We start from the raw sequence: 16,014 nt of genomic DNA, 5'->3' as shown, positions 1-16,014 counted from the left end.
GGCATCATAGTTTACCAAACAACACACACATTCAGACCTAGAGAATATTCAGAAGCATAAAGGGTAGAGGAAAGAGCAAAGGCTTTTTTGAGGTGAGACAGGCTTTGAGGCTTGTTTCCCCCTCTGGAAACAGGACACAGCACCTTCCTCAGGGGGCAGCTCTGGGGACTAGACGGGACGTTACTGGGCATATAATAAAGGGCAGCTACTTGTTGCCCACACATGACTGTAGCTACAGCTGAAGAAAGGGAATCAGGAGATGGTAGAAGGATTCTGGTTCGGAGAAGGTTCTGAAAAAGCAGTAAGAGTACCGCGCTACCCCGCAGGTCACAAAAGCCACCCCCGTGCCCCAGAGGACGGTACAGAAAGTCAATGCTCCCTACCTGCCCCGTCTGATAATGTCGGGCAAACTGGTGAACCACTCGGTAATCATTTGCAAAGTACTCCATCAGAATAGAAGGGACCTCGGCAAAGTCAGTGGGGCACCTGGTCCCTAAAATGGGGGAGAAAGAAAAAAGTTGGCATGAATCACATCAACACGATCATCCTACTACAAACACTCTTTTAAAATTTTTTATTTGTACTTCTGATGAACTATGATAATCTTTAATTCATTAAGTCAATATTTTACTTCTATAAAATTATTGCACATATTCACAGAAAAGTTTGTAATCATCTCATATATTTTCCCACGTATCAGAAGTAAAACAAAGTATTTGCACAGCTGGATAGAACACCTTGTAAAGCAACGGCTCACACCCTCTACAAACAAAACTGTCTTCAGCTATGCTGGGCTATACCTGAAACACACATTACAACATTCTTACTTAATTAACACAGAAATTGAATTTAATTCATGAATTCCATCACCAAGCGCCCGTATCCTTCATTTGTTTTAAAAGTACTTTATCTGTTGATTGCTTCTGGTAACAAGGTCAATCCTCAATACAGAAAAGCAACATTTCAAACTCAAAATTATTTAAAGAACAAATCCTGTAAGCATGTCTTGGTGACACTTTATGATTCTGTCCGGCCCATCTACCGCCGTCTTTTCAAATACCTCCTCCTCCCCCAAAATACTGTGTGTAAAGTTAGTTACTAAATACTGAACACCAACACTTGCCCAGGTGGTCTAAGGCTGACCGACCCTGTCTGACCGCAAGCTTAAGACTCAGAGAGGATAAGGAGGAGGGAAGCCTGGGACGTCACCCGACACAGCAACCCGTCGGCAGGGGGACCACAGCTTTACACACGGGAAAGCAAAGGAGAAATACAAAGTACCTGGTCATACCTTTTCAACATGCCTTGAGGTTTTCTAACTGGTTTTGGATAAAAAGAGGCAACGGTTCATTCACTTATTCACTTGCTAAGTCTGTGCTCCTGCTAAGGAGATATGCTTATTCATACACACGGCCACAGACTGAAATTCCACATAATATACAACAAAATGTAAAATGGTACAAACTGAAAAGACAGGCAACTGAGACATTCCTTGGTGAGAACTGTTGTCAAGGATGGAAAAAAATGTAACGGAGATCGGGTAGCATCACAGTTGGAAGGACAAGATGAGGCCATCTGCGATAAATGACCACAGATTTTCTAAATGAAAAGCTTTTTTCCAATTTAAAATGAAATGTACATGTTTAAAGTCCCCTCTTCTTGGCTCACCAGTGACATGCTGATAACGAGTCCGTCCCAGCATGGAATGCATGGCGTGTCCCATTTCATGGAAAAGATTTTCCATCATCCCAGGAGTTAATAATGTCGGCAAGTTCTTTGAGGGATGGGGAAGATTCAGCATAAGAACGACAATGGGGAGCTGATAGTCGCCGTCTTCCTTTAATCGGCCTCCACGGATGGTAAAATGGCAGTCCTTTAAGAAAACACGGCAAGTGAGGAGAGGCTGAGGAAACCCCAAGGGTAATATAAAGTTGTATCAAAATGTGTGAGTACAAATTTCACCTTAATTCCATTCTTCTATTTATTTAGTTACAGACACTTTTATCCCAATACTTTTTATTTTGCTAACATATTAATTTTTTTAAAACACCAACAATACATTGAGCTTGTGCTGATGAACTCGTTCCTTCGCTCCAAAAGTATGTGTTGAGTGATGCTATACCAGATACCGGAGACAGAGTCACCACTAAGCTTAGCCCTACGCCCTCAAAGTGCTCACGGCAGGTAGGAAGGGACAGCCGTGGACCGCGGTGGGGCACTGATGTTAACGGAGCCCCTTCCGTCTCAGGCGAGGAACCAGGTGTCACTTTCCACACCACCGTCTCCATCACTTGGAGGTGGCGAGCTCTCAACTGTCGCAAAGCAAGGAACCTGGAGTATCTTTCTCAGTTCGCATGCACTTCATCACTTACTCTTCACAATGAGTCTATAAGGCAGGTATTTCATTTTTCAGATGAGAAAACAGAGTCTTGGAAATACTAAGTCACGTGTCCAAGGGCACACAGCTAGGGCTGCGGCATCTCAAACCTGAACCACCCAGGCTGGCAACTACGAGCTGGGGCTCAGATCACTAACCCGGATTCTCCAGCCTTTCAAGCAGAGAGAAGGAACAGAGGACGCAGAGGTCAACGACCCAGACTCTGGTCCCACCGTCCAGATCTACCAGCCAAATCACCTTGGAAACTGGTTCACCTCCACCAGAGTCACCTCCACCCTGTCAAACGCCAGAGCAGCTGCCCAGATTCATAAGCTCAATGTCTGCTAAAATTGCTTTGGAAATTCTGAAATCACTATTTAAATATAAGGTACCATTATTTCTGTTGTAACTTAATAACCCGAATTCTTGACAATTCCAATCAAACCGCCCAAAATTGCTTGAAGCTGATCGACCAGGAAACCTGGTTTGCAGCTCGAGGAACTGAACCTCACTTTTTTGCGTAAGGAGTGAACTGGTGGTTGATAGGGTCTCCACAGGGACACATCTTGTGCAATTTGAAACTAGGTCCACGTCAAGTATGGAAAGTGGCTGAGAGCTGGGGCTCTAGTCAGAAAGTCTGGGTTCAAACCCTAGTGCTTCTAACTGTGTGACTCTGGGCAAGGAGGAACCTTACCTCTCTGACCTCAGCTTCCTCACAACGTCAGCGTCCAGTTCAAAAGGCTGACGTGAACTTCCAAAGGTGTGACATGGAAAAGGGCTCAGAGCGCTGGCGGGCACACAGAAGGGCTGGTAAAACGTCAGCTCTCATCACCAGCGTTACCATGACCCAGATAAAAATGACACGTACAGATTTATGCAATTGCCTTCGTAAGTTTTATTAGCTTTAAATTCTATCCTAGTTTCAAATTTATATATTTAGCCACCATCAGTAATGCCTTTTTTTTTTTTTTTTAAAGATTTTTTTGATGTGGACCATTTTTAAAGTCTTTACAGAATTTGTTAACAATACTGCTTCTGTTTTATGTTTTGGTTTTTTGGCCACAAGGCATGTGGGATCTTAGCTCCCCGAACAGGGATTGAACCCGCAACCCCCTGCATTGGAAGGCGAAGTCTTAACCACTGGACTGCCAGGGAATTCCCCAGTAATGCCTTTTAAATATTAGGAACTACAAAAGTGAGGTATAAAGTTCACATCAATACAAATTAACTGCTGATTACTTTAGAGAGACCATTTTGTAAACAAAGCATCACCTGGTGAGGTTTGTCTGCTCGCTGAAAAAAATCACAGTAAATGTACCCCAACAGTCCTTCAGATTCATGAACCACGGCCTAGGGGGGAAAAAAAAATGAATTTAGTGGAGAATGAGGCCTTTAGAAACTCTAAAAGAAGAAATACATTCCTAGCACAAGAACCTGTTCACAAAACACCAGAGCCACAAATATAGACGTTTCATTACTTCCTACGTCCCATGTGACCTCGAGGTGGCTTCCCCTTTGCCCTCAACCTCTTCTCCTGCATCTCCAGGACAACTACGATTTGGGAATTCGGTCGGAAGGGGACACCCTCCTCCGCAAGCCCTGCGTTCTGACTGGCAGTCCCCAGCGACATGGCTTGGCCACTGGGCCCACACCACCCGCAAGAGGTGGAAGGGGTGCTGGCGGGACCATTTTAGCAACAAAATTATAGCTCCTCCAATCTTAGGATGTAAGGATACGCGAGCACACCAACTGTAACCCTGGGACATAGGAACAATACGCAGCGTCTGCCTTCAGCTGAAGAGCAGAACGTGATACCACCACTGACATCCTTCTCCCAAATCAGGCTTCCAAGAGGCCCAGCTCGCAGGAGAGCTGGTCTCCATCTTTGCACAACCTGGGGCCTCTGCCATAAAGAACGGCAACCTCATGCTTTAGGGTTTCCTGCAAGCGTATGTTCATTACTCCAGCAAACGTCTACCAAACATCTACCTGGTGTCAGGGACTGCTCAAGGCTTCTGGGGAACGGCCGTGAACAAAGCCGCAAGGGGCTCCCTCCTGAGCTGGGGAAGCTCTTCATTGCCCGCATCGTGCCCTTTCCCTCTTTTCATGGTGTGTCTGCACATTACCCACCGCTGTCGTTTTGTGAAGCGCACAGAAGGACGCGCAGTGACGACCACGCTCCCCGCTGATCTCCCGACTCCACCACCACCTGCTCTACGATCACGAAGCGCAGCCAAGAGGCCACAAGACGGTTCACGTTTCTCGTGAACCGTGCGCTAAGCACGTGAGCAAAGAGTAAAACAAGAGAACACCAACACCTAAGGGCCCATAAAGCCTCAAGATCTTATCAGGCAAAAACAACGGTAGTCGCAGCTCACGTGAAGCGGGCCCTGACAGAAGGGTGGATCCCAGGCTTGGAGCGACTGTCCAAGGAGTCTCACCAAGAACACAGGCCGCAGGCTAGCATCTGGCGCGAACCTGAGCCCCACGGGCAGGCGGGGAGGGGTGGGAGGTGCCTAATGGAGCTGGAACTAACAGATGCGACACCTGGCACAGCGGGGACGTGAAGGGCAATGACAAACGTTCGTTTAACCAGGGTTTGTCAACATAAAAGACTCAACCTTCTATTAACTTCCTTAAAAACAAATTTTTTTTCAGAGAAATAACTCTGCTGTTAAATGTTTACATTAATTTCAGGCAACAACTGATGTTTAGAGAAAAGTGTTTCTTTTGTAGCATCAGAAGTGGCGATTTGGATCTTTCATCAAGCAATGACAAGCGCCACCGGGGCAAAGCTAACTTGAGATGAAACTGCTGTTAACTCAGTACCAAACCCGGGAGACAAGGAACGCGGCTTCTTCACTCCAACCGGGACGCTTACCAGTTTCCGAACATCTTCACACCACACCTCTCCCTTTGCAGGCTGTTCCACATACAGCGAAATCCCAAACAGCCTGTTAAACAAGATATTCAGGCCTTCCATGCACGCTCCCAGGGAGAAAAACGGGCAGTATAAACTGGGCTCGCTGTTGTACCTACAGAGGAAAAGAAGCTCAATCACACTTCCGTTTGCTTCAGTTTCTTGAGGTAAATTCAGCTAACTTTTCATTGACAATTTACGAGCCAAGAAAGGATTGAAAACCTATGGGAGGTTTCTATCTTCTGAGGGACTTTCAGACTCAGTCTTCTTCAGAAGAACAGCAGTCTAATTATAACTGTAGTAAGAGTAATACTAGTTGGAACTATAGTGGTAAAACTCACTCTATGAAATGAGTTATATTCTAAAAAAAATGTCACATGTCACATCCGGTAAAATATTTGTTAATGGAAAAAGCTCCGAAGCTCTGTCATATAAACAATCAGATCTTAATTTATCTTTTTGTTATATATCTTAAATGAAGGATAATATTCTCATAATATTAATCATTCTTCACCCCAAAACAACTTTTTTATGTTTTTTATTCCAACATAAACCAAAATACACCCAGAATGCGTGATGTGAATGTTTCTGAATCATCACGTCAGGCCAAACCTTATAACCACAGCCAGAAAGAAGAGCTCTAGAATGATAGTAGGTACTGAATCTATTTCTACTTCCTGGGAGTAACCAAATATGTACAAACTTACGCTTCTTACTAACTGGGGGACCGGATTTAGTGAGTGAGGATAAACTGCACCGCAAGTGAGATTTCGGTACAGAATCCACCAATTTACAACTTAATTTCTGATCACTTTTTCATAAAAGCAGACTCAGTGGAGTAAGAGACTTGAGTGGTCCAGCGCCCTCGCTCACTGATTCGTTCACTCACGCAGCCGTCGACTGGCCCGCTGGACGCCGGGAATGGAAGGGGGCAGAGAAGGAAGGGCCCAGAGCAGCGGGCACCCAGTAGGCTCAGGGGCCGGTGTTGAGGGAGAGAGGGCAGGGCATGCACAGTGGGGCGGCGAGGGCTGTGGCTTCCTTGTGCAGTGGAGATGGGAGGGGAGCCCAGGAGAGGCCACGGTGCCACCAAAGTACAAAGGCACGAGGCAGCAGAGCCACTGCAGTAACCGGGGGGTTAAACAAGAGCTCAGGACGCAGGTAGATGGGAAAGAGGGGGAGACGCTGACACCGTGCGTGGGGTCCAGGGAACCGAGAGCTTGGCCCGCGAGCCTGAGGAGGGGGGACTGTGCACTCAGGCACAGGGTCTCCCAACATTCTGATTGTGCATCCCTCTCAATAAAATAACTGGAGTATTCAACCTTAATATGGGTATGTTTATAAATTATAGGCATGGGCTACTGATCTATTACATTTCAAAACAAGACATTTTTATAAGTTGAGATTAAGAAAAATAAATCTAAAGAGGACTAGTGGATTATCCTAAAGAGGATAATCTAATATCTTATGGGGTTGCTTGCAGCCTGGGAGACGTGGGACATCACTTCTGCAGACACCAGAGGAGTGACCTGGTGCCTGGAACCTGCCAGGCTGATGGTGAGGAGAGTGGACGCAGCACAGAGAGGGCGGGGGTCACCCAACGAGGGTCTGAACAGGGGCAACAGCAGGGGCTCTAAGACCAGGAGCCAGATCTAAGTTTCTTTTTCTTTTAGATGAAAAAGTTCCAGGACTGTGCGTGACTGGATTTGGAGGCTGAGGGAGAAAGAACAGCCTAGACTAACATGCAGGTCTCTGGCTTGAGCAACCGCGTGGGTAGGAGCCATTTAATCAGAGCAATGAACACATGCGCGAACACGTGCGCACGCAAAGGCGCGCACACACACACACAAATTGAAGAGGGGAGGGTGGGTGTGTTTGTAGGAGAAGAAAAGAGATTCAGTTTTGAAGACACTGACTCTGAGGTCCTGGGAGAAGTCAGCACAGAGGCTGTTATGGCCGAGGAGAGTGTGAGCTGGGAAAGGAGAAGGGGAGGGGCCGACAGGAGGGTCAAGGGCAGGTCCCTGGACTTCCAGGCGAAGGGGTGGAAAGGAAAACAAGGAAGAAGAGTTAGAGATGGCAGACTGTCATACAGAGTGAAGTAAGTCGGAAAGAGAAAAACAAATATCGTATATTAACGCATATATGTGGAACCTAGAAAAATGGTACAGATGAACTGGTTTGCAGGGCAGAAATAGACGCAGACGTAGAGAACAAACATATGGACACCAAGGGGGGAAGGGGGAGTGTGGGATGAACTGGGAGATTGGGATTGACGTGTATACATGAATACGTATAAAACAGATAACTAATGAGAACCTGCTGTATAAAAAGTAAATAATACAATTAAGTTTAAAAAAAAGTTAGAGATGGCAGAGAATTGAAAGAAAGGGGTATCACAGAAATGGGGAACGGGGATGTGCTGTAAAACAGGAAACAACTGCCACTTCTGGTCTCCGGTCCAGCACATAAGGACCCTGGAGGGCACCACCGTCCTAAGGACAAGTAAAAGCTGAACAAACTGAAATCGGCAACTCTTCTCAGACCCAGCAGGGAAGTGAGGTCACAGAGCACATCGCCGTGCCCCAAAACTGGAGAGGCAGGCAGGCAGGTCCAGAGAGCCACAATGCACAGGAGGCGCCAGGGGAGACGAGTACCAAGGCAGGAAAACAAACTACAAGCGACAAACTGTCTGAGAGTTAAAAATTCCAGGGAGGCCCAGTTTAAGGGGGAATCCCTACACTTTTGTGAGTTTTCCCTCCAGGAGCCCCACCAGGATCTCCCAGTGAAGGTGGAGAACAATTCCCCCATCTTCCAGCAGAGGGAGGAAAAAGTAGCCATTATGAACTACACCAGCACGTTCTGCTCTTCTTAATAAGGCCTGCCCTCCAGAGAGACTCTCTCACCAGAGGGAATATCCACCTCGCGCCCCCCAGCCTTCCCATCTCATCAAAGCGGAGGGGACCGGAAAGCACTTGTGAAAGTCGCAGCTGAGACGCAGGGCCCCTAACAGACTGAGACGTAACCACAGGCCTGCAGATCACATCTCTTCGTCCACACTTCAGCACCACATCAGCGGGGCTCCCGCAAAACAACACGGGACACAACCCAGGCCAGCAGGTCCCAGACCTTAGTTAAGCAGAAGTCTCGCGAGAAACCCAAACAAACAGGGGAGACAAAGAGAGCACACCAAAGGAGAGTCACCTCCAGCCCCAGGGTTAATGGAAAAAGCAAGCAGAGCACGGCCCCTGGCCAGACAAACATCTAACCTCACACCAAAGCCCTAATTATCTCAGTTCCTTTCACCCAGTATACCACGTCCAACCTTCAACAAAAAATTTCAAGTCATGCTAAAAGACAAAAAGCACAGTTTGAAGAGAAAGAACAAGCACCAGAACCAGATTCAGATATGTCAGAGATGTTAGAATTAGCAGATTGAGAATTTAAAACAACTGTGATTAGTATCCCAAGCACTCTGAAGAAACAAGTAGAAAACATGCAAGAATACATGGGTAAGGTAAGCAGAGAGATGGAAACTCTAAAAACGAATCAAAAGGAAATGCTAGGAATTAAAGCACTGCAAAAGAAATAAAGAACGCCCTTGATAAGTCATCAGTAGACTGGATACAGCCAAGGAAAGGATCAGTGAGCTTGAAGAAACGTCAACAGAAACTTCAAAACTGGTATGCAAAGACAAAAAAGAAAAAGAGAGACAGAAGAGGATACCCAAAGAACTGTAGGACAATCATAAAAGGTGCAATGCACACATGATGGGAAAACCAGAAGACGAAAGAGAGAAAGGAATTGAAGGAATATTTGAAGTAATAATGGCTGAGAACTTTCCATACTGAAGACAAACACCAAACTACAGATCCAGGAAGGTCAGAACACCAAGTAGGAAAAAACAAAACACAACACTTAGGCAGATCATATTTAAGCTGCAAAAAATCAAAGGCAAAGAGAAAATCTTCAAAGAAGCCAGAGGGGAAAAAGTCACCTCACCTAAAAAGCAACGATAAGAATTATGTCAGACTTCTCTCCAGAAACCACGCAAGAGGAGTATGGAGTGAAACGCTTAAAGTTCTGAAATAAAAACCCACAAACCTAGAATTCTGTGCCCAACAAAATTATCCTTCAAAAGTGGAGAAATAAAGGCTTTCTTGGACAAACAAAAATTGAGGGACCTTTTCGCTAGTAGACCGGACTTATAAGAAATGTTAAAAGAAGTTCTTCAGGAAGAAGAAAAATGATGTAAGTCAGAAACCTGGATCCACGTAAATAAAGGAGGAGGGTTAGAAGAAATAAATGAAGATATTAAAAAACTTTCTATTTCTTCTGTTTAATGTTTGTTCAAAATAGTAACAGCAAGGATGTATTAGGTGATTCTAGCTTATGGATAAGTGACATAATGACAGCAATGTTAGGAGGGGCTGGAAAGAAGACCTAGGTGCCCGCACTAACCAACAAGCAGTAAGTACTACTGGGAAGGAGACTCACACTACTTGTGAATGGATACTGTAAACGTTAGGGCAACTACTTCAAACAGCGAAAAAAGGAGAAAAGCTGGAATCATATAACATACTCAATTAAAACCATAAAAGGCAGAAAAAGAGTGGAAGACAAAAAAAAGAAAGAAAAAAAGAAGGTACAGGCAACAGATAGAAAACAGTAACAAACATGGTAGATTTTAACCGAATAATATCACTAATCACTTTAAACATCAATAGTCTAAATGTAACAAGTACAATGCAGAGACTATGGGAATGGATTAAAAAACAAGACCCACTATATGTTGGCTGTAAGAAACTCACTTTATAGAAAAGAAACATAGTAAAGCTACAACCACACAGCCTATCCATAACCTAAAATAGGTACTGACTTGCCTAATGCCCACGACACCTACACATGGTAATCAGGCGAAGCTCAAGGAGACAATTTAGCTTGGAGAAAATAATTTAAGTACAGAATATAGGCTTCTATAATACCCCACATACTACTTCAACTCTGTATACACTAAATGGAACTATTATGAATGCTGAAAAGCAAATGGTATTCATTTGAAATGACTGAGAACAAATGCATTAAAAAGTAATATAAACTCCCTATTTTTTAAAAAAACTCTCAAATAACATCCCCTGGCTCACTAGTCCCACCATCCAGAGGTAACCACTTCTTGTGTATCATCATTTTATCTGTGTAACAAGGCTTACGTGTGTGTGCGTGTATACACATCTACAGGTACAGAAATACACAGATGTATATACATAGACACACATATAGAATCATACAATTCCTATCCTGCAATTTCCTTTTAACACATATTTTTAATAAAAATGTTTTCCTATAGTTTTCAACAAAAATGTACTTTTAAATACTGTCCACTTCGGCACATAAAGCTCTGGTCCACAACAAGCGCCTGCCATAACTTCTCCAAAGCGTCCACTCCCCGGTGTGTGTGGCCAGCGAGAGTCTGCACCTTGTAAGGGAGTGTCCCATCCCTGACATTGTCTGAAACGGCCCACACACGGTGATAAGAGGAGCTGGACTTCTGGTCGTGTTGGCATCAACTTTAACTTCTCTACAGAAAATGCACCCAGAGCTGTGCAGTAGGCTGCTGTTAGCTGCTGTTAGTTCACCTCGGCGACAAACAGCCTACAAACACCCTGCCAGACAGGCGCAGACCCCTCTGTGGAATCCATCCAGAAATGACGATGCTGCGTAGGGGATGAGATTCTAGATTTTTAAACAGGTGTTGCCAAATCATCCTGCCCACCCCCCAAGCTGTGATAATGTGCATCCCTGCCCTCCACGCATGAAGGCGTGGGCCCTCGCACTTCAGGGCTCCCTGCCTCTCTTCCTTTGGCTCTGCGGGCCGCATCTTCCTTTTCTCTCTGGCAATTTGGTTTTGCTCCTGCACCACTTTTAAAATACTTAACTATTTATTTACTGGTGTATCACCTTTAGATAATGTCTACTGATCCCGGTACAACACGACGCTGCATGCTACTTCACCCTCCTGAATTTGTCTGTTACACAGAGACGGAGATGCAGCTATTCTGATGGCCTTGTTCGTTACCAGGTGTCGGGGGGGAGTAGAGCTAAAGGCCTCTGTTCTGCCACCCTTTCCTGGGTATCCTCCAAGAACGCACTCAGCGCAGGAGCAGCCACTGGTAGCCGGGAAGACGAGGAGAGGAACTCAGGAATGCTGAAGACGGGCCCGGCACGGCGAACGGACACGGTCGAGGAGGCAAAGATTCATTACCTGGGCGAGAGAGGACTCCGTACGGAAGTGTGTCCACATGCCCTAAGTTTACTCTACAAAACGACAGCTTACCCACTGCCACGTGGGTGATGCGGCGGACGACAAGCGCTCACGAGGACCCTGGGCTCAGCCCTCTATATATATCTCACCCAGCAGCAGAAGCAGCCCTACAGGTCACACTATTACCCCCACGTCACCAGTACGAAAACAGGTTCACACAGAGACAAGTCATCTCCCCGAGGTTACGACAGGACTGAGCAGGAGGGCTGAGGCTTCTTTTTAACTGGACGACGGCACTCCGGGAGTAAACGACGCCAAGCAGAGAGCTGCGGGCCTGCTTTGTCTGGGCCCAGGCACTGAGGTCCCTCCCGCAAGTGTGTTACCAGTCGAAGTACTAAAGGAAGCGCTACACCTGGATGTTCGTCCTCAGTCACGTTTCCCAATAGTCGGGAGCCAGAACCCTGAGTTCACTGCTAAAGCTGCACCCCGCGAACAAAAAAGCGCTGCCAGTTTAGAGAAGAAACCAGAAGGGAAAATGAGCGGTGGTGAGAACGTGGGGAGCAGGGGCTGAGGGCCCGTACTGAAGAAGGAACTTCAGGGAACAGGAAATAAGTACCATCGGGAACCGCAGAGGTCGGGGTGTTGAGGGCTAAAGCAAGTGACCGAACTGCATGCGTGGCAGGTGGCGGGTAACTCGGAGAGACCATCTGATCGACTGTCAGGGCCACAAGGCAGACGACAGAGACCAGAGAGAGGAGGCATCCAGTCTAGACTGCTGGGGGAGGTTTGGCAAGAAAAAACGAGGACTTCACTCTCTGCAAGGGTCATGGGAGGGGCGACTGTCTGTTTCATGACCAGGAGTATCTCAGCACCTCTGCAGGCAAAGGGAAAGAAGTTAATCAAAAGGAAGAGACTGATGATACACAATGAAGTTAGAATAACTGCTGAAGCAACACCTCTAACGGTGCGAGATAACATTGTCTTAGACTTGCACAGTGCTTCGCACTTTGCCAAGCACTTTCACATCAGAAGCCTCCCATATTCCTTACATAATCCTGTGAGACAGGTGAGGCCAGAATTATTACTCAATTTTACTGGAGGAAATTGAGACTGGGAGAGGCTGGTGACAGCCCAAGGCAGTCTCGGAGAAAAAGCCCTGGGTTGGAAGTTAAAGCCTTGGCTCTATCTCTTTCTGTGCTTTGAGAGCAAGTTTTTTTTTTTCTGGTTTTTGGGGGCCTCAACTTCCTCACCAGGAAAATGAACTGTCGGGTTTGCCAAAAAGCTCGTTCGGGTTTTTCCATAAGATGTTACGGAAAAACCAACATGAACATTTTGGGCAACCCAATACAGTATGTCCCAGGCTCCGCTGATGATCAGACAAATGCACGCAAAGAAGCTGGCACTGTGCCTGGAGAAAAGCAGGCACTCCGTCCATCACGGCGACACTCTGTCAGGGAGCTTGACTTAATGCTACGAATTAACCACCTACTGTGTGCCTGATGACACTCAGTGTGGACATAGTAAGGCCCCAAAGCCATAAAGAGCACCTAATGCAAGTGACAAGGGACGCGAGTGCAGAGGAGATGAAGACGAGAAGCACGGGGGGGGGGGGGGGGGAAGGGAGGGTCGGGGAGACGCATGGGGGGAGGGTCAGGGAGAAGCACGGGGGAGGGTCAGGGAGAAGCACGTGGTTGGGGGGAGGGTCAGGGAGAAGCATGGGGGGGGGGGTAGGGTCAGGGAGAAGCCAGGCCGCAGCTTGGCTTGGAGGGAAGGAGGGAAGGGCGTCAGGGGGAAGGAGCCCCAGGGGAGGGAGCGGCTGCACAGGGCACCACAGGCTCAACTACAAAGACCACCCGCCTCACTCAGCGGCCTCAAACCACAAGGAAGAGACCCCACACGCCGGTGCCCCACCAGGCTCTCCATGACCCTCCCAAACAAGAGGCTATTCCCTCCTGCAGAGCAGCCAGAAAAGAGAGGCCCAGAGAGGCTGTGAGGGATTCAGGAAGCTCCAAGGTATTTCCAGCAGCTACACCCCTGCCAGAGGCGCCCTGACGACCAGGCCCTGCCCTTGTGGGCTCAGCTTACATCCGCAACCCATAGGATGTTCAGCGTCACGGGTCACTGAGCCCCTCCAGGATGCCAGGCTCAGGAGGCAGCCACCCCCGGAAGAACCGAGGGGCAGGACCCGCTCCCCCCCGCCGTGCCCCTGGGGCCACCACGCCGGTCACCCCCGCTTGCCATGACACCTGCTCACAGCATGGTCCCCACAACTGTCTTACTCGAAGAGAAACCACTGAGAAAAAAATTTCCTCCATCATCTAGAGACCCCCCCCCAAACAGGGGAAAAGCACAACAGGTGACACATAAAACCTCAGAGCGCGCCAGAGCCACAGCTCAACCTAAACACAGTAAAATTTAAGTATATTCGGAGGATTTGGTTTCATCACCTCAAACTCTTTCCTAGTTCTGCAAGAAGTTTACTGCTATTTGTTGTAAAGGTGTTCCCCTGACTTGAATGCAGAAATAAGAGATCTCTAGAATCCTCAGAAAAAAATTGGAAGAAGATTACTGTTCATCCACCATGGTTGATAAGTGAAGCTCAGTAAATTCTCTGCTATTTCTTCTGGTTAAAAATATGCTACGTGGGCTTCCCTGGTGGCGCTGTGGTTAAGAATCTGCCTGCCAATGCAGGGGACACAGGTTCGAGCCCTGGTCTGGGAAGATCCCACATGCCGTGGAGCAACTAAGCCCGTGAGCCAAAACTACTGAGCCTGCGCGTCTGGAGCCTGTGCTCCGCAATGGGAGAGGCCGCGACAGAGGCCCGCACACTGCGATGAAGAGTGTCCCCCGCTCGCCGCAACTGGAGAAAGCCCTCGCACAGAAACGAAGACTCAACACAGCCAAAAATAAATAAATAAATAAATAAATTTATAAAAAAAAAAAAAAAATATGCTACGTGTGGGTTTACAAATTTTCAGTTATCAAAGAACATATTATAATCAACATGGTAAATGGTATAAATTAGGTCTTTCTCATTAAGAACAATAGAATTTAGCAATATCTCAAAATCCTCATCAGGAACACTATCATAAAAATAAGTACAGAAATACTAGTCAGTAAGAGACTTTCCACTGAAGAATTCATTCACTGTAATTTAAGTTTTTAAAAAAAATCAATGTATCAGTGTCTGTCTGAAGCACGCTCTATGAGTCAGACTTATATGTCAACTTCTGATGCACCTGGGATGAAGGTAAAGAAAGAACTTAGACTTTACTTCCAAAAGCCTTGGCGCTGAACTTAGTGAAAATACAAAACACAGTTCAGTACCATCAGTGAATCCAGGTTGAAACTGCAGGTACCACAGGCTTCAGTCTCACCCTATTCTATTCAGTAAGTTAAGGCAAGTTTGGGAATCTGCACAGTGGGCAAGTGCTTACAGAGGGTCCCTGCAGGACGAGCACGACAGATAACACTTAGGAGGTGCAGACATATATGTGTGACGACACCGTCAGAGGAGCTATTTTCAACTTCACCAAAAGAAAATGAGACACGTAGAATGTTTCTGGCATCAGGAATGATGTCCTCGGCAGGATTACAGTGTGACAGCTGGAAGACACCGTGAAACGTGTAATCTTGAAGCCACAGGGAGAACGACTGTTTTCTCCAGCTAAATAAAGGTAAGGTAGCAATGAAAGAACCGAAAGGTAGTAGGAACCTGTTTCCCTTTCAGGTAACCACACACTGAAAATATCTTTTTCGTCTCTGTTTCATAAAGAACTGGCCATCGTCTGTTTGGTCCTATCTTGATTTCTGACTCCAGAGGCAAGAAAACAGCTCCAGCCAAATTGCCTGGTAAGGAGGGGGCTCTTTTCCTTAACGGTGGAGATTAGATACACGGTTCACTGGAAACTGCTTTTTTTTTTCAAATTTATTTACTTCATTTATTTTTGGCTGTGTTGGGTCTTCATTGCTGCGCGCGGGCTTTCTCTAGTTGCGGAGAGCAGGGGCTACTCAGAAGCAGTGGCCTCTCTTGTTGCGGAGCACGGGCTCTAGGCGTGCAGGCTTCAGTAATTGTGGCACGCGGGCTCAGTAGTTGTGGCTCGCGGGCTCTAGAGCACAGGTTCAGTAGTTGTGGTGCACGGGCTTAGTTGCTCCGCGGCATGTGGGATCTTCCCGGACCAGGGCTCGAACCCGTGTCCCCTGCATTGGCAGGCGGATTCTTAACCACTGTGCCACCAGGGAAGTCCTGGAAACTGCTTTAACACAGATCACAGTACAATTTCATCCTCACCCTAGAGAGGCAGGAAAGGGAACCTCAGGGGAAAGGATGACCACAGTCACGCTGACATGGCACCAGGTGACAGGATCCCATCGTCGAGGCTGGAGCCAAATCCCAGGAGAGCAGGGAGACCTCTATTATGACAGCCTCTCACTCAGCTTCTTCAGTTCCATCAATATGTA

The 16,014-nt window shown here is 46.9% G+C and overlaps 1 protein-coding gene across 6 annotated transcripts in view; it reads right to left on the bottom strand.

Moving 5' to 3' along the window:
* MIPEP (mitochondrial intermediate peptidase) overlaps nucleotides 1–16,014 on the bottom strand; it is a 141,474-nt gene that overhangs the window by 89,167 nt on the left and 36,293 nt on the right. For all 6 annotated transcript variants that reach the window (XM_082435632.1, XM_082435633.1, XM_082435634.1 and 3 more), the window contains exons 11-14: nucleotides 5,259–5,412; nucleotides 3,650–3,727; nucleotides 1,669–1,873; nucleotides 384–493 (exon numbers count right to left, since the gene is read on the bottom strand). In XM_082435632.1, coding sequence (XP_082291758.1) covers nucleotides 384–493; nucleotides 1,669–1,873; nucleotides 3,650–3,727; nucleotides 5,259–5,412 — 547 coding nt within the window. The remainder of the gene's footprint in view (nucleotides 1–383; nucleotides 494–1,668; nucleotides 1,874–3,649; nucleotides 3,728–5,258; nucleotides 5,413–16,014) is intronic.

Source organism: Balaenoptera physalus (genome assembly GCF_965194825.1).
Source record: "Balaenoptera physalus genome assembly, chromosome: 18".
Classification (NCBI taxonomy): domain Eukaryota; kingdom Metazoa; phylum Chordata; class Mammalia; order Artiodactyla; family Balaenopteridae; genus Balaenoptera; species Balaenoptera physalus.
The sequence above is the reverse complement of the archived record's forward strand: the minus strand, read 5'-3'. Positions and strand labels throughout refer to the sequence as shown.